We start from the raw sequence: 17,943 nt of genomic DNA on the forward strand, positions 1-17,943 counted from the left end.
TATATTTATTTTTTAAATTTATTATGTACAAATACCTTTTGCAATTGCAAACAATCCAATACCGAAGGAAGAATCCAAATTTCATCTGTGTTGAAACGCGATTATTTTTTCCAACAGTCTTTTTTTTTTTGGTGTAAGAAGTCAATTTTATTAATCACCCAAAAAACAAATTACAATAACTAGTAGCCAAAAGCAAAAAAAAAAACACTAAAAAAAATCTAAAAGTACAGCCTATCACACCATCTGAACCCGAAAAACAAACTTACATATGTTAACCAAAAAAAAAAAACTCACACTACAAAAAACAGAACAAAACCAGAAAAACCAGAAGCAAATAACAAAGCAGACACCTTCAAACAAGTAGCTCCGTTAACCAACACCACACCCGTCAAAAATTCCACCTGGGACAGAAGCATTCAGTGCTGAGTTCCCTACCCTCCTGTAGAATTCATCCGAGCCTTAACTGAGAAATTAATAGGTTAACGAGATTTTTAATAAGAAAAGAGATTCATTTAGCTTGATCGGAACCAATTAAAAATATAATGAAAAAAATTTTGCAGGCCTGCAGGGCCAATGGCAATAGGCAATATAGTTATAAAAAGCAGCATATATGCAAGTGTAATGAAAAGAGGAACAAATTATCTATTTTTTTGCCATCAACGAAATATCTAATAAACTTTATATAAACATAAAAATGCTAATTAATTGAAATTAATCCTAACAAGTTTCTCCCAAAATAGAAAGTCCATAACTTGGCGGAGGGGTTTCATTAAAGCACAGATTACAACAACTTATCATCGCAACAATGGCCTAACAAATAGGTTAATCGAATTACAATCATTACGTGATGATAGCATATTCCAGATTGCGGCCTTAATTAATACTCCTCCGGTCCTTATTATAAGACCCAATTTGACTTTTTATTTGGTCCTAATTATAAGACCCAATCCATTTTCTCTCTTATATTTATGCATTTTTTTCAAAATAATCCTTCTAATAATGATAGTTTTAGCCAATATACTTAAGTAGCAAGGATATTTTAGGAATGACAACACTTATTTATTATAAATAACCAACTTAACTTACTTCCTTAATCTCCTCAAATAAGTCAATTGGGTCTTATAATTAGGACCGGAGGAGTAGTACTATAATATAGCATTTGATGTGATTGTGGTCTAATAATAAACGGATACAATTCAATTAAAAGTTTGACTTTTTTAAAATAAATCCAAACAGACTAATAGTGTATCAGTGGGCAATCTAGGCAACAATCATTTAAATCTAATTTAAGATTGGTGAATAATAAACGCGTGATTATAAAAGGAATATGCCGACATAAATCAATGCGCATCACGTTATAAGGGGGAGCTGGCGGGGCAGGTAGGGCTTTGGGGAAAAAAGACATAAGTTGGGCTCAATTGAACCAGCCCACAATCTGTGAATTTAATGTCAGTCCGAGACCTAATTTTGAACGTGAATTTATCTTTTTAAAACCTCAAACACACAAATATGCAAGGTAATAAAAATCAGATCGGTCATTAAACTGATCCAAGTCGAAGTAGTGAGTCAAGAGACCGGCGTCAACCCTAGAGTCAAATCAATAAGAAATAAAAATAAATAAAAATAATAATTTAAACTTGTATATCACAATGTCCAATAATTAAATATTAGAATAGTAAATTGGATTACTGATAAAATAATCATATACTAGCAATTTTTTTCCAACCTTCTATGCAAATCTTCCAACAAATTGAAATCATAATATCATACTACTTTCGATATTTAATATAAGACTTTATTTGACTTTTATTTTAATTTTAAATATAAAACCTCAGTCCACTTTGTCTTTCATATTTATTTATTTTTTTTCAAAATAGTCTCTCTAATAATGGTAGTTCCAGCCAATAAAATTGATTAGTAAGGATATTTTAAAAAAAACAACACTTATTTATTATAAATAACTAACTCAACTTTTTTTTAATCTACTCAAATTAGTCAACTAACTTTTATATTTAGAATTGAAAATAGTACTACCAAAATTACTAAATGTTCATTCTAGCAAAATATTAAAATAGAACGTGATAACAAAATACTTCTTCCTACAATCCTTCAATCACTAAGTAATAATTATTAACCGCTTAAAAAAATTTTCATCAAAATAATTTAAAAACAAAAAAAGGAAAATACAATTGAGTGAATTCATCAAACTGGTCTGATTAATTGAGTCGCTCTCAGGTTGGTACCGATCATCTCAGGTCAATTTTTTCTGATTCATTTGGGTGGACTGGCCAGGTTACCAATTTCCAGTCTAATCCGATTTTCAACATGGTGGAAATGTATTTTAAATTTGAACCAAATGCGCAGAAAGGGACTACGTCAAAGGGAAAAGGCCGGATTTTTAAAAATTAAACTGACAACGCTTTTGACCCTTGAAAACTTATGAGATTACCATGAACCATGGGAAGCTGGGTTCTTCGATCTCTGGGAACCTTCAGTTTTTGTGTTTTTTTAATCTAAATTCCAGTTTTTGTTTTGTCCATTCGTTGTTAAATACCGCTTCTCCAATGAAATCATTGATCAGCCCCCAATCGGTAACATTACGCATCCACATGTTAAACAACTTTCTCGGTCACAGAAGAGAAGTTTGATTCCTCAAAAGAGAGTGGACAGCTCACAGTTCTGTCTCTTCTTCTCTGTCCCACTCTCTAATTTATTATTGCTTCACTCTCAGCCTCTTGAGCTAAACCAAACACTTCTCTTATTACTCTATCTATACTTCTTTCACTCTGCTTACTCGCTTCATCTCTTATTCTCGTTGACTTTCCCTTTATACTTCTCTCTCTCTCTTTTTTTTGTGCCCCACATAACCTCGATCTCCTCATAGACTTTTCCAAAGGTTCTCCATTGCAGACCAAGTGGTGTTGCTTTCTCCCTTCTCTTGTTTTCCTTTTCCTTGTCTTGTTCTAGGCTTCCTCGCTTTGTCTTGTATCTCTCATTCATTTCTCGGTTTGAATATATCCATTAAGGAAGAGAGGTGAATTAGGGAATAAAGAGAAGAGTCGTAGAAAGTTTCAGTTGAGATTGACAGATGAAATGGTAGCATAGATACTGGATGTCTGGTGGGATTGACGAAAATACTGCGACAAGTCAGAATTTTTATCCAATCTTAAGGCCACCTATTTTGAAAAGAAGCTGGATTTTGGAAATGTATAGCGTTTGCAGTTTCTGGTTGCTAGAATTGAGAGAAAACTTGTGTTCTTGTGAGAAGGGGGTTCTCCGAATGAAACATTTTTGATAAGATTGGGATCGAATTTTACTTTTATTGTGCGTGTTAAAGTTGGATGCTGGTTTTCTCATTACCCATTGCACTTTTTGGCCTTAGTCAATGCTCGATTTACATGATTCATTTTCTCTCTTGTACTTGGGGATGCTCTCTCCAGACTTGCCACACTCACGTAGATTTGGGTCCTTGAGATAACTTAGGGATTTCAGCAGGCCATACTCTATATGCTTTTGTTTTGTTGAGCAAAATAGAGACTGATAAGAGACATTCCAAGGGAGGCTTCCTCAGTTTGTTTGACTGGAACAGAAAATCTCGAAAGAAGCTATTTAGTGACAGTCCAAAAATACCTGGTAATTATCTTCTACCCCTACTTTTAGTTCATTGTTTTATTCAGTGTATATATCAGACCGTAACCTTGCCTATTATGCTTATCTGTTGAATCCTTTTCAACGTTTAAATCATTCTCTACTGCAGTTGTGGGTTTACCTATTTTAAGTATGTTTGCTACATTAACCGTAGAAGAATCAATGCAAGGAAAGGAAAATGCAGAGAGCACGGCAAAGCCAGTTTGTTGTGGCCTTACTTTTTATCTGTGAGATTTATTCTCGTTGTTAATTATTACAACTATTTCAAATGCATGGGGATGGGGAAGTTGCAAGTCCAAGTTACATAACAAATTGTGATTTTAGTGGTGCGCTATCAATTAATAGTGATGAAGGATGTGGTGCTAAAGCCCTTGGACTAATGGCAAGACTGATGGGTCTGGATTTGTTGCCTGCTTCGACAATCCCTAAACTCTCATCCGCTGCATTATATGGCTCTGACTCTCTTGGATCTTGTCATGAGGATGTTCTTGGCTCAATGAATGGCTATCAACATGTAGACTACATAAATATGCTGCGTAAGCCAGAGAAGTCCTTAAGGAATGCCATGGAATCGAGGACACAAAAAGTAGCAAATCGAGCAATCAAGAAATTTCAAACTGAGATGTTGCCTCCAAACTCAGCTAAACCGATTCTCGTTACTCACAATAAGCTCTTGTCCCCTATCAAGAGTCCAGGATTCATCCCCCCAAAGAATACAGCCCATATAATAGAAGCAGCTGCTAAGATAATTGAAGCAAGCCCTTAGCCATATGTGAAGAACAATATGTCATCGGCTGGGCCTTCATCTCTTCCCTTGAGAATTCTTAATTTGAAAGAGAAAATGGAGGTTGCACAAAGCGCATCCATGCCTGAAAAGCCTGTGGATTCGAGCATTGCCAACCCTGTCAAAGGCAAGCGTAGTGGCAGGAGCAATAATTCATATAAGTGCACTCCAGCATTCAAGGATTTGAGAAATTCTGAAAAAAAAAAAAAAAAAAGCTCTCGCCATTTGGGAAGTAAATCATTATCACTTGTAATTGAATCTAAGGCCAATGTTCAGAAAAGAGATACATTGACTTCAAATGGCAATGGAGGATATGTGAAGCATAAAGAACAGAATGAGATGAAATCAAACCAATTTTTCAGGAGACAAAAACTAAAAGCGCAGCAGTTTATGCAGCTGAAAAATGGTACTGGCCGTAATAGAGCTGTGCTTGGGCAGAATAATCAAAAGCAGAATAATATGACCAACAAAGGTGCATCAGCTTCAAGAATTGAATCTAATAACAAGCTAGCTACATGACTTCAGTCATCGAGAAGTAACACTGGAAGAAGGAAGACAACTAATGAGGGTGTTGTAAATGCAAATAATGTATCCAAAAGGTCAAGCAGAAGAGGAACTAATACTCAAAAAGAGTTTTCACAGTCCAATGCTAAGAATGTTGTAGCCCTAAAGAAATTTTGTATGATGCATGTGGGCGAACACATCCCCAAGTGAACACACCAACCCTTACACACCTTTTCATTGCATGGTAGTATATTGTGGTTACTTTAGGTGTAGTTGTAAGAAGCATGTTGTTGCTTACAGTTTGAAGAATTGAATATTAACAAGCTAATGATTTTTGTCGCGTTCAGGTGGAAATCTGACTCGACAACCCTCTCTGCCGCATAAGGCATATATCGTTTGCATTGAATATCTTGTATAGAAATCTTTTGGAGCAAGGAAATATTGGCTTAAAAAATCACTGAAAGAATTGTCGTCCAAAACCAGTTGCTGCAAACGTCTCAATGGCAAAATAAATTGATGATATAAATGAGATTTGTTGTGAGGTGTGGTTGTTAAGGGTCAGTTCTTATAAATAGCTTTTTAATTATAATTTACGAAATACAAAGTAAGTATATGAGAGTAGTCTTATCTTGATTTATATGAAACGTGTCTATAAATAATTTTTAAAGCTATGCTAGACAAGCCTTAAATCATGTAGTCCATTTTTCAGATTTTGTAGTGCACGGTTGGGTGTGTTTAATATCTCACTAAAATAAGACGTAGGTAGGTTATTTTATTTTTTGTTGGCCAAAAAGATAGGTTTTTTTTTTTCTAAAGTTATTCATATGATTGGTGATAGGAATAATATAATACCATTGTTGAGAGGAAGATAGAAAAATAAAGAATAAAAATTTTCAAAACAAATTTATACCTTAATTCAAAATTAAGACGGGGGGAGGTTGGGTCAAGCCCAGCCCACATGAGTTGGGACAAGATTGGGAACTGGATGACATGTTGAAATGATGTTTTGGCCGGAAAAATATGTTGAAATGAAATGCTACTCGTGTCTGTTAAGGAATTCAGCGCTCTTTTCCATAATAATAAATAATTTTTCCTCTTATGCTATTTATAAATTTTAAATTTGAGAAGAGACATGGTTGATTTTACAAATTTTTAATTTTTTTAATATTTAATATATTTTTTAATATTATCCTTACTTATTTATCTCTTATCATATTTTCTCACACATTTTGTTTCATCAATTTTTTTATTTATTAAGAGCATATTTAAAAACAAAAATATATTTTTAACATATTTATTATTTTTAATTAATTTTAAATAATTATTTATTATTCTTTAATTAATTATTTAAAATTTATAATAAGGGAAGTAATAAATAGGAAAAATCATAAAAAAAGACTACTGAAATAGAAAAATTATAAACAGAGACCTATTACAATATTAGTATGAGTTTTGATAACAATAATATGGGTTTTGATAATAATTTTTATAAACTGATCTTTGTATATAATTTTTTTTAAATTTTAATGGTTTTTTTTTTTACGATTTTCCCTAACAAATAAGCTGAAAATGGAAGTAACAAACATTCTTGATAAATTAAAAAAAAAATCCATGTTATAGGGCACGGGGAAGTAGGACGTAAAACGGAAATTGGCAAGGATAATACTCCTCTGATATTTAATATAAGATTTATTTAACTAATTTGATTATATTAAAAAAGTTAGATAAGTTAATTAATTATAAGAAATATGATATGTTTTTTCTAAAATACCATAATCATTTTCATTAATATCCTCCCTTTTTTTTTATTTGATGATGGTTGAAAAAGCATCAATAAGAGTAATTTAAAAAAATTAATAAACATAAGAAATATGTCTTATATTTAAAATTAAAATTAACTTAATAATTAAGTTTTATATTAAAACAGAAGTAATTAATAAAAGCTTCTCATTGTACCAAAAAAAAAACTCGTCTCTGTTTATCGATTATTGATTTGTTGGTTTTTAAACACTGGCTTTGATTTCTGTGCTTTGATTGATTGGTGGTTTGGATGAACCAAACCGCAATTTGGAAAAGTGATTCTGGAGAATAGATTCGGGGAAAATAGATTCTGGCTCCGTTTGGGTGACACCCCAAACCATGGTTTGGGGACCAAACCATGGTTTGGGTGATAAGTCACCCAACACCCACTGGTTTTGGGCAAACTGTGGTTTTGGAAAAAACAGAAATTTTTGCTTTGGAGAAAAAAGGAGAGTGTGAGAGCTTATAGGATATGAATCTTGTTATTTTTTTTATAAACATATTTTTTAAAATATTAATATTTATATTTAAAAATATATATACATATTAATTATTTATTAATTATATATCTTATGTATTATTAATTATGTTAATAAAAAAATATATTATTAACAATTTTATTCCTTCAAATTAAAATATATCATAAAATCTATTTTTTCTGTAATATCATATTAACTTAGTCTTTTTTTAGTAATTTGTATATATAAAAAGTGCTTCTGATAACAACTATCCAAACACTCTCACTTCTCAATTACTAAATAGATTTTGTAAAAAAGTGATTCTGAGAAGTGAGAGTGTTTGGATAGTTGTTATCAGAAGCACTTTTTATATATACAAATTACTAAAAAAAGACATAAGTTAATATGATAATTACATAAAAAATAGATTTTATGATATATTTTAATTTGAAGGAATAAAATTGTTAATAATATGTTTTTTACCAACATAATAATATATATATAAGATAAATAATTAATAAATAATTAATGTGTATATAATTATAAAATATAAGATTAAATATATTTATAAAAAAATATGTTTATAAAAAAATAACAAGATACATATCATATAGGCCCTCACACTCTCCCTTTTTTCTCTAAAAGCAAAAAAATTTTGCTTTTCCAAAACCATAGTTTTGGAGTCAAAACCATGGTTTTGATTTTTGGAGGGGATGTTTGGGTGGTTTATTCCCAAACCATGGTTTGGGATGTAACCCAAACACACCCTTGACCTAAAAGAGAGAACACTGGCTTTTGCGCGCATGGCACCAGTTAACCCCGCAGGAGTGCGAGGTTGATTATTCAGCATCGTTTCACTTTACACAGCCGTTCTCTTGTTAATTAAATCTTTCGGTTCTATCTAGGGTTTGTCTATCGAATTGTTGCAGCGGTGCCGGTGATCTGTCTATTCGTTAATTGCTTCAATCAATTGATTTCCCGTTCCATCAGCCAGGGCAAGATTTTCGAGTCTCGATGGCTCACAACAGTAACAATGTAAGCTCTAATTTTCCTTTGGAGGAGAAAATTGTTTCTCACAACTTTTGCTTTGGAACGCTCATCGGATTTGTAAAATTTTCAATTCGTGGATTCTCTTCATAGGCCGCCGGAGTCGACAACACGTTCAGAAGAAAATTTGATCGAGAGGAGTATTTGGAACGAGCTCGGGAGCGTGAGAGACAGGTGAGTTATTACATTTTCGTTTCTATGTCAATGCCTGCTGACATTTTGCTTGTGGATTTTGAATAGTTTCGCTTAGTTAATCGTTTCATTGTGAACAGGAAGAGGAGGCTCGATCTAGACCTAAAAGTAAGTCATTTAGTTTCTGATTTCGCTTGCATTTGCTTTCGTTAGCATTTTGCACCTGAACTTTAGGGCTTTTTTGGTCGTTCTTGATTGACATGAGTACGTTATAGAGTTGGAGCCACGTTTACAACATCATCGTATTTATGCAGGCAAAGGTCCCCCAGTGCAGCGGAAACCCTTGAAACATAGAGATTATGAAGTGGACCTTGAATCCCGCTTGGGGAAGACTCAGGTAACAACTTTGGATAGGATTCTAGTTCTAAATGTATATGCTTTCGCAAAGCTAGGATTTCCGGCGTTGTATTGTGGCTTAGCTTCACACCTGCGACCAGATTTTATGGTTAGTTCCAGTAAGATAACATTTTTGCCTAATTTGCTCTCTCTTGGCTGCATGGTTTGCACAGACATTACGGGAGCTTCACATTCCTTCTCTTTGATCCTTTAACTTTCGTTGGCTTTCTTCGATCATGTGAAATATCTATAGTCTTTAGAACACGACCCCCCGGGGGGGGGGGGGAGAGGAAAAAACTTAATTTAGAAATGCCTGAGCGTTGTATTTTTTCATTTTTATCTTTGAATGAACTTTTTGATTATTCAGTTCTACTAAAAAAATGAATATAAACCTTGTTGCAGGTTGTTACTCCAGTTGCGCCTCTAAGCCAGCAGGTACTTACATACCATGTTTGTCGACAGTTATTCCTAAATATCATAGCTGCCTGTTAAGTGAACAATTTCTTTGCCATTGTTGCTTTTCCCCACTATGTGATGCATCAAAATTTAGAGTAAAAATATCCGTCACTGAGCTTGCACTTTCCCTTGAAACACAAAATTCTGCTATCTTTTAAGATTTGAGAATTGATACAAGTAATGCTAGGGTTCAAGTAAGGCAAATTATGTGGATGATGATATATGTGAAGAATGGCGAGTGAGAATGGCTTGCTGGCTACTATTTTTCTGGGCATTGACAGTTAGTTTGTTTCTTGTATATATGCACAAAGAACAAGTAACTTAACTTGTACACTTGCATGTTCCAATCTTTGCTACTTGTGTCGTTGCTTATTATCTGGTACTCTGTATTCTGGTGTAACTTGTTTGACATTTCATTGCGGTTGTTCTCTGGATTATTTGCCTCTGTTGCAGGCTGGATACTACTGCCCGGTTTGTGAGTGTGTGGTAAAGGATTCTGCAAATTACTTGGATCATATTAATGGAAAGAAACGTATGTGGTCTTCTTAACATGCCTGCCTTGATTTAACATGTTAGTACTTGATTGAACTGTCTTCACCATTCTGATGATTATTATTTCTTTGTCCCTTAAGATCAAAGAGCTCTGGGAATGTCTATGCGAGTAGAGCGTGCTTCTCTTTCACAGGTATAGTGCAAGTTTGATTTTGCATTGGGGGGGTGTGTGAGAGAGAGAGAGCATGTCTGCGGATCACTTTTTGTTAGTTGTTTCTGTACATGTGTTGGACAGCGGTGGTGAATTTTCTGATGAAACAGGTTCAGGAACGATTTGAAGTTCTTAAAAAGCGCAAAGCACTTGGAAGCTTCACAGAGCAAGGTAAAGGCTTTGGAAAGGAGGCTATTTTTTTTTTTTTTTTGGTTTGCTTTCCTTGGAAAAAATCAGTACTACCTAAGCAATTTTCTCTGTTTAGTTGTGGACAATTCCTTTTAATAAATATTTGTTTGATGATTACTATACAGATCTGGATGACCGGATCTTAAAACAGCAACAAGAAGAAGAAGAAAGAAAGAGACAGCGACGGGAAAGGAAGAAAGAGAAGAAGGTCAGCAGTTTAGTGCTTCTTATTGAATCTCCACGCATGGGATGGGTTGAAAGAAACATCCCGCCCTACCCCCACCTTAATACTGAAATGTTCATATCTGCCCAAAGAACCCTGGCAGTCCCAAGGGTTCCTTCTATCATGTTATCTTAATTAGTCATTACTGCTTTCCCCCCCATTTTCCCTTTTTTTTTTTTTTCAAACAACGTATTTAATTATGTTTTGATTATGGGCTCAGAAAGAGAAGGAAGTTGAGGAAGCACCAGAAACAGATCCTGATGTTGCAGCTATGATGGGGTTCGGTGGCTTTCGGTCATCCAAGAAATGATGCCATGCCATATACTTCATTACGGAATCTTAACAATCATTTTGTAATGTTAAGCTAGATTTGGCATCTGTTGCCCACTCCAAGCATATATGGTGAAAGGAAAACGATGATGCATCTAGCAGCAGAAGAGGTGGATGGGGCTTGATGGATTCAATCTATAAATCATGCAATTCGTTTAGGTTATTTTATTGGCTTTGTTGATCTATGGTATATAAAGTGATCCGTGCCTTTTCACCTGCTCTGTTATTTCGCTAATTTGTTTCTTTTTAGACGCCCTTTCTCAATGGTCCATCCGGCGGGTGGACAGAAAATTTGGGAGGAGGTAAAAGAGTAAACTTTATGCATGGTTGTAGGCCCAACTGCCCAGGCTTACTGATTTAAGTATTCTCGTGCCCCGGGGTGAAAGGCTGCTTGGGATATGCTAATGCTTGCGCACTGATACATCCTGATGTCATTTCTCGGGCCATCTGCGTTGATCTTTGAATCCCTTGTGCATGGAATACTGGGCTCTGTTTGAGAAAATGAACTTGAGGGAAGTGGGAGTCTCGTGTCACCTAAAAATTGTTACTTCGAGAGATTGAATTTCGTGTTAGGGGCTGTTTGACTTCTCCTGAAAGTATCTTTGAAAAGTATTTTCAAGCAGAGAGATAAATTTCTTTTTTTTACATGTTTATTCCGTAGTAAAATTATGATTTTTTTTAATATAAACACTTTCTACATACAAGATCTCGAATTATTTTATTTTTATGTTTATTATTTTTTTAAGTCAATTTATCTAACTTATAAATTGATAAATAATTTAATGTTATATGATAAGGATTTTAAAAATTATGTTGCATGTTATTATTAATTGATTTATTCAGTCTTTTTAACTTATTCAGATCAGTGATGTCTTTTGGGGGAAGATTCAAGTCAGTTATGTAATTGTTATATCAAGAATTAAATGCAGTACTTCATTTGTATCCATTTATAAGAGACAATTAATTAAATTCCGTTGTATAATAAACTGTGTAGTTGTTTATAATTCATGGAATTTGTCAGGTTGTCGGGAAAGGCAGTAGCATGATGTAGATTTTTTTAATAGAAGTTTTTCCTCCAAATTTTACCATATGAAGTACATTAGTACAAAAGCAATTAAGGTTACGAGGAACCTATCAATCAGACCGCAAAGAGATCAAACGACTACTTCTTTCTTAATGCAAGTCATTGTTTGGCATTAAAGCAAATTAATTGCTGCTGCCACCAAGACGAAGAAGAGATGGGATCTAATCCAAATAGTTAAATTGCAGGCAGTGCTTATTTCTCCACCAATGTGATCTCCCAAGTTGAAAATCCCTGCACAAGCATATTATTCTCTAACTGAGGACAGCGAATATAAAATACAGAAGGGAAAGCAACCGGCGGCAAAAATCATAGCGGAAACAGTAGTATTTTGACCTCTTTCTTTGGCAAAGTTGCAACCAGCAATCAGTGCATATCTTATTTGCTGCACACTGGCTTTATTGTAGAATAGGAAATCGGATAGCATGTTATCTATGCAATTAAGCACAAGCTGTGTTTCTGCAAGGCATGGGCCACTGCAGAAAAAATCAGTCGCCTCAGGTGGTACGTTAATATTCCCAGATGGATTTAATCTATACAGCTGATCACATGCCACATAGATCTGCAAATTACCCGTGGCCAACCCAAAGAGAAAGCGTGAACACATCAGAGAAGAAACATTATTAATGGGCAAAAAAGAATGACCAGACAAGATTTCAAGAGCAGAAGGTTAACATGAAGCCCATGCAACCAGAGAAAGGAATATATGGGACACCGACTCACGAGGTTATTATCAAAGCAAGATAAAGCTTTTGCTAAGCTCTGTTCCTGAAATTGATCCTGTGCAGCCCCTGCTGAGGGCGAACGGTGAAATACACAAATATTACATGAAAACGTAGACAAAAGATGGATTTCAAATGTAAAGAATGACAAGTGATGGCTAACCTGAGTAGAAGCATAAAATTACTATAAAGATTAAGGAAGCCATGAATAAACTCTTCTTTGGCAGGAATAAATGTCCCATGATTGTGAAGGGTGGGAAGAGAAATATACATAGGAAGAATAAGGAAGAGTGCATCTTATTATGTCAAGGTATGGGGTGCCTCATGGTTCGACTTTTCCGAGGAAGAGGGGAGGGAGAGTCGGAGAGATGAGGGAGGCAAAATGGCAAAACTACAAAAGGAGGTGATGAAGTAGGTCAACCCCCGTAGAAGGGGAGAATGAAGGAGAGGTTTGTAGTTAGCAAAGATGGGACTTCGGAGGCTAATGGCAACGAAATGAGCGATGGTCGATGGAAATCTCAGGCAAAGTGTGACGCAATGCGTTGGTCGCCAAACCTGCGTCGGTCAACAAAGAAAGCAAGCAAAATTAAAAGCGGGCATCGTGGAGATGCCGGGTATCGATCCCGGCACCTCTCGCATGCTAAGCGAGCGCTCTACCATCTGAGCTACATCGTCGACCGTTTGAAGTTTTCTTCAATCTGCAACATCCTACAGATAAAGTACTATTATTACTATTTAATAGCAGAATGAGTACATAATTTGCTTAAAATTTTGAGAGTACTTCTCCGCATAAGGTTCCCGCAACGACTAACATCTCCGTCAGGGAGGTGCCTCTGAAACTGGACATCTTCCCCCAAGTGCTTGTGAATTCTTTTCTTATGAAAAAGGCCCTTGTCAACTCCCAATACAGTATTTGGGCCTGAAACGCCGGGCTTGCTTGCACAGTGGATTCGTAATCCCTTCCCTCAATACGGTGCGTTTTGGTTCGCCACGCTCGGAGTTCGAGGTCGCAGCTGTAAATGTCTTCCCAGTTCTCTCCCCCTTGCTGGAACGAGACCTCGTATCGAGTCTGTCGACAACACGTTCTTTGATTCTTCCCCCCTATTTCAAGTATGTCAACTGGCGGCGATTATTTGATCCGCTGAACGATATAGCAGCGTGATAGGTTATTTGCTTTTTAGGATTCGGGTTAATCGGTAGAGCCATGGATTTCCAGAAGAGGAGGGTTCAGTTACTGCTCTTCGTCGCTGGCATCATTGTTCTTAGCATCACAGGTACTCTTGAATCATTCTGTATTTCTATATCCATGTTTCGGATGTTCTAATTATTAGTGTTGATTACTTTCCCTTTTGAGTATTTTGGCATTAACATTACCCAAATATTAGCATGAGTGAGAATCACAAACTCCACTCACAGGTTTTGAACCTTACCAATTCTGCTGCACGTACTCTAGGATGAATTTATATCTCAACATTTCTGTTGCTTGCGTCGGTCTTGACTGAACAGTATCATTTTCTCCTGCGCCGTTTATATCTTGGTTCCCTGTTCACGATTAAAGTCGCACAACTCCTGCACCGTTTTCTCCATTTACAAAATTAATTTTTTATAGCGTTCACAAATTTTCAACATGGATCTGCTGAATGTTGTTTGCGCCTGTGTAGGATCGAACGATTTGGAATTTGGAGTGCTAACCATTGTTTGTTGGTATTCATAGTATCATACTATTATATGCTTTATGCTCAAGCCACCATACTGTATTTGGTTTGTTGCGTCGGACAGGACAGTTGCAGTTCACTTTCGATCATTCTTTTTGCCGTCCTTAACAGTTCTGCACTTTCTTTTTCTGAATTCTCGCTCAGTTTCAATGTGGAACTCTAATTTGGAGGTCTAAATCAATTTCCCACTGGGGTGAAGGATAGGGCTTACAGGTGGCAGAGCAGCAATGCCTGGTTATATTGTATCCCAAACTATAATTGGGCGATTTAGAAAAATATATTTGTTTTCTAGCATGAATTGTAGGAATGACTTCAACGTCTCATAATTTTCCTTGTTAAGTGATCATTTTCAGAACAGCTTCTGGTTCTTCCCGATAAGCTTCAGCGCATCAGCTTACTCTCTTTTAACCTTTTCCGTTTTTGGTATTTTTGTTTTGCTTGCTGAAGACTTCCTTTTGCATTGTTGTTATTTTCAGCTGAAAAATGCAGGCTGCTGGTTGGGGAGGAGGCGGCATCCCAAAGCGGGAAGTTTACATTCTTAAACTGCTTTGATATGGGCTCAGGAACTTTAGCATGTGTTGTCAAGGAAGGAGTGAAGCTTTATTTTTACAACATTAGAGCTGCTCACGTTGAAAGAGCAAGGAATCATGCAATCGAGTCTGCTCTTGTCGATGCTGTGGCACAAGGAATGTCAGCAAAGGATTCAGCTAAACATGCTCAGAAAGAAGGTGCCAAGGCTGCAAAATTGGCTTCACGCCAGGCCAAGCGAATTATAGGCCCCGTCATCTCTTCCGGATGGGACTTCTTTGAAGCTATGTACTATGGTGGAACTATCACGGAGGGCTTCCTCAGGGGCACTGGTACCTTGTTCGGTGCTTATGCTGGAGGTTTTCTGGGGGAGGAAAGGCTTGGAAGATTTGGCTATCTCGTCGGAAGTCACATGGGCAGTTGGTTTGGAGGCAGAATAGGACTAATGTTATATGATGTGGTTAATGGAGTGCACTTCCTGTTGAATTCTGTTCAAATGGCTGGCAGTGAAGTTGAAGGTACTTTGGATCATGGAAGTTCTGAAGCACCCAAGAGTTCCTATTTTGAGGAAGCCCCTCTTTATGACAGGTCCGAAGGTTCTGATGAACCCAGTGTTTCTGAATCCTATGCCGCCGAAGAAGCCAATGCCTATGAATCTCCTGCCTATCAGAGCTCGGAAAAATATGAAAATTCCGATTTGTGATGAAATTTTTTTAGCTGATGCGTGCAAGGCATCAACTGCTCGAGTCATAATTGGATGCCTGATGTGTATGTTCGTTCCTTTGGTGTATTTACTTCCACCATTGGGCAACTCCCAAAGTACTGTAAAATATACCCCATGATTAATTTAGAAAAGATTATAATTATAGTCTTTCTTGATTCTAGTTTCTTTACTCCAACTAACGAGGATTCCATAAAAATTAAATAGTGATCTTTATAACTCATGAAAAGAGTGACTTTGTTAGGGATGCCGTGTAGGAAAATTGCCTATAGGTTTCAGGTGAGAAATTATATATGGAAAAATTTAAAAAAAAAAAAAGAATTATATTTACAAGTTAAAGTGTTAAACTTGCGCTTACAAAAAAAGTAGAAGTTTTAAACTTGCATATTTGGGAGTCATATTCATGCCATTCATGATTGAATTGTACTATTTACAATTCTAACTTTTTTAAAAAATATTTTTTTTTTGTGGGAATTTCTTCATATAAATTTTCATTTAAAGGTAAAACTGTATTTTTCTAATTATAAAATTAAATAAGATTATGGATATGGGGGTATAGGAGCTTGGCGTTACTGTTCATTAACCTGTATATGATCTTTTCTAAATGACGTGCCTTGCCTGTTAAAAATTTTTTGTATATATTTCCTTATGAAGATGCGAATTCTCACTCTTACTGGGAGTTATTCTCGCTAAAAAAAAAGTGTGGCAAAATTAATGGGAAAAGGAAATCTTGGTGTGGCGAGATCGTTTGCTGCTGTTATTCCTTTTGACCCCCTTGGTTTGGATTTATCCATTGGTAACCCCACAAGGCCACAAGCGACTATGAGGTCAAGCAGCCTCTATAGTCTATGACTTTCCTGTGGCTGTGGAAGCGAGGGAGGCGTCGAAGACGAGGGGGCCCACTTACTTGGGAACCACCTGAGAAGATTAGATGCTCGTCCTGTAGTAATGAGGGCCCATTTCGTTGTTGAAATCCACAGCAATTGAAAGGGAATCAACTCTTCATTCTACTAGTAGGAGTTGGGTCTAAAAGAAGGAGTTGATCTCTTACAACGTGTCCCTGCTAGGAGATGTACCTATATTTAGTACCTGATAGTGTTTCAAATAGGATTACTTCGAATAGGATGATACCTATGTTTTAACCAAAAAAAAAAAAACTCTTCATTCTAGCCCTCTGTACATATAATAGGGATTTTGCAGCTGCAAACAACGGGAAGCCCCAATCACCGATGCTTCCATGGAGGTAGCTGAAGAAACGATGGCGGCATGGCCTATGCTGTTCGGTGGCTCCGCCTGGATGACCAATAAGATCAGAGAATACATTTATTTTCGTGTAGTTTTTATGGGCTTGAGGTCTCCTTTTTCATCCAACAAGAAACGAAGGACGGTGACTGTTAAAGGGTTTTTTCGGGTCATGAAATTTGTCTTAATATTGATAAATTTTTCATTACCACATAAAAGATGAATTAGAATTATACCGAATCTTCTTTATGTTGAAGCTTGAATTATATTGAATCTTCTTGTTCAGTACTTTTTTCAACTTAATATAAAACACAATTAACTAATTTGAATAGATTAAAGATATTAATTAAATTAGTTAATATAATATGTTTCTTATAGTGTACTTTAATTATCTTTTTAAATTTCTTTCCTCCTTTTATATTTAATTATTATTGAGGGAATATTAATAAGTTTAATTTGGAATCAAAATTGATAAACACGTGAAATAGTTCTCATATATAGAATAAACATCAATTCCTAAATTGGTTCCTATATTAAGAATCCAACAAGTAAGCATTCACAAGTAAAATTTTTTTAGGGGAATGTCATTAGAGTTTCTTTTTTTTTTTTTGGCCAGAAGAGTCTACTTAATTTATAATTAATACGTTGTTTGTGTCGAAAAAAAAGAAGGAGCCACTAGCCACGTCGCCCCCTCAATAATGCAATTTCTCTTAATAAAAAAGGTGCATCCGTGCATGATCAGCCTTTATTTTATTTTTCCTCCTTTAAACAAAATATCAGGACAACCGGATAGGATATATTGTAAATTGTAAAGTCAATAAAATGAGCAAAAAAAATCACAGCCTCACGATTGGCCTGGTGTTTCTTGCACGAGAATGAAAAAGAATATACAAGCGTAGTCAATGACTTTTTTCCATGAGAATCATCATAACCTCATACAACACATTTAAGAAAAATAGTGTATATGTTAGCCATGTGGAATGCGATTATTGGATTATGCAATTAATATTCAATTCAAATACGAATAACCCCTCGGGATAAGAAATTTTTTTTTCCATAACTTGGACAAGGTTGGCCAGGGAAAAGGACCACACGGTCCCTCGGCTTACAGGTGAATTGAAATTCAAATTGTTTTAAAGAGAATAATTAGCATATTATTTAATTTTAATATAATAATATACTAATATAAGGTCATGTCAATAAAAAATGGTTAATAAAAAAAAGAAAACATTCTATCTTGAATCGTAACCAAGATATAATATGT

General features: G+C 35.5%; 4 protein-coding genes and 1 non-coding gene across 5 annotated transcripts; 3 read left to right on the forward strand and 2 right to left on the reverse strand.

The window, feature by feature from the left end:
* Positions 1 to 3,474: 3,474 nt before the first annotated feature.
* LOC114728157 (uncharacterized) lies at positions 3,475 to 4,414 on the forward strand. The gene is made up of 3 exons (XM_028915009.1): positions 3,475 to 3,633; positions 3,803 to 3,846; positions 3,902 to 4,414. The coding sequence occupies exons 2-3, from the start codon at positions 3,811 to 3,813 to the stop codon at positions 4,412 to 4,414; spliced, it is 549 nt and encodes a 182-aa protein (XP_028770842.1). The 5' UTR covers positions 3,475 to 3,633; positions 3,803 to 3,810.
* Positions 4,415 to 8,004: 3,590 nt separating this feature from the next.
* LOC114728192 (zinc finger matrin-type protein 2-like) lies at positions 8,005 to 11,114 on the forward strand. Its single transcript, XM_028915063.1, has 10 exons — positions 8,005 to 8,229; positions 8,335 to 8,415; positions 8,514 to 8,541; positions 8,688 to 8,770; positions 9,172 to 9,204; positions 9,679 to 9,757; positions 9,858 to 9,910; positions 10,039 to 10,099; positions 10,243 to 10,325; positions 10,561 to 11,114. The coding sequence occupies exons 1-10, from the start codon at positions 8,209 to 8,211 to the stop codon at positions 10,648 to 10,650; spliced, it is 612 nt and encodes a 203-aa protein (XP_028770896.1). The 5' UTR covers positions 8,005 to 8,208; the 3' UTR covers positions 10,651 to 11,114.
* Positions 11,115 to 11,820: 706 nt separating this feature from the next.
* On the reverse strand, positions 11,821 to 12,715 carry LOC114728158 (uncharacterized). The gene is made up of 4 exons (XM_028915010.1): positions 12,637 to 12,715; positions 12,475 to 12,542; positions 12,088 to 12,313; positions 11,821 to 11,985 (listed from the first exon to the last, which is right to left on the reverse strand). The coding sequence occupies exons 1-4, from the start codon at positions 12,713 to 12,715 to the stop codon at positions 11,867 to 11,869; spliced, it is 492 nt and encodes a 163-aa protein (XP_028770843.1). The 3' UTR covers positions 11,821 to 11,866.
* Positions 12,716 to 13,075: 360 nt separating this feature from the next.
* TRNAA-AGC (transfer RNA alanine (anticodon AGC)) lies at positions 13,076 to 13,148 on the reverse strand. The gene has a single exon. It is a non-coding gene; the product is annotated as a tRNA-Ala (tRNA).
* A 142-nt stretch (positions 13,149 to 13,290) lies between these two features.
* LOC114728145 (uncharacterized) lies at positions 13,291 to 15,581 on the forward strand. Its single transcript, XM_028914996.1, has 2 exons — positions 13,291 to 13,747; positions 14,665 to 15,581. Exons 1-2 carry the CDS (start codon positions 13,678 to 13,680, stop codon positions 15,417 to 15,419), a joined length of 825 nt encoding a protein of 274 aa, XP_028770829.1. The 5' UTR covers positions 13,291 to 13,677; the 3' UTR covers positions 15,420 to 15,581.
* The last annotated feature ends 2,362 nt before the right edge of the window (positions 15,582 to 17,943 follow it).

This window comes from Neltuma alba, unplaced genomic scaffold, assembly GCF_004799145.2.
Source record: "Neltuma alba isolate B1F8T4 unplaced genomic scaffold, ASM479914v2 tig00012522_pilon, whole genome shotgun sequence".
In the NCBI taxonomy this organism is placed as follows: Eukaryota; Viridiplantae; Streptophyta; class Magnoliopsida; order Fabales; family Fabaceae; genus Neltuma; species Neltuma alba.

Coding starts and splice junctions, on each gene's coding strand:
- LOC114728158 (XM_028915010.1), bottom strand. CDS start 12,715: ATGGGACATTTATTCCTGCCAAAGAAGAGTTTATTCATGGCTTCCTTA. Junction 12,543..12,636: donor AATTTTATGCTTCTACTCAG/GTTAGCCATCAC, acceptor CGCCCTCAGCAG/GGGCTGCACAGGATCAATTT. Junction 12,314..12,474: donor CTTGCTTTGATAATAACCTC/GTGAGTCGGTGT, acceptor GGTAATTTGCAG/ATCTATGTGGCATGTGATCA.
- LOC114728145 (XM_028914996.1), top strand. CDS start 13,678: ATGGATTTCCAGAAGAGGAGGGTTCAGTTACTGCTCTTCGTCGCTGGC. Junction 13,748..14,664: donor CATTGTTCTTAGCATCACAG/GTACTCTTGAAT, acceptor TGTTATTTTCAG/CTGAAAAATGCAGGCTGCTG.
- LOC114728192 (XM_028915063.1), top strand. CDS start 8,209: ATGGCTCACAACAGTAACAAT. Junction 8,230..8,334: donor TGGCTCACAACAGTAACAAT/GTAAGCTCTAAT, acceptor TTCTCTTCATAG/GCCGCCGGAGTCGACAACAC. Junction 8,771..9,171: donor CCCGCTTGGGGAAGACTCAG/GTAACAACTTTG, acceptor ACCTTGTTGCAG/GTTGTTACTCCAGTTGCGCC.
- LOC114728157 (XM_028915009.1), top strand. CDS start 3,811: ATGCAAGGAAAGGAAAATGCAGAGAGCACGGCAAAG. Junction 3,847..3,901: donor ATGCAGAGAGCACGGCAAAG/CCAGTTTGTTGT, acceptor CGTTGTTAATTA/TTACAACTATTTCAAATGCA.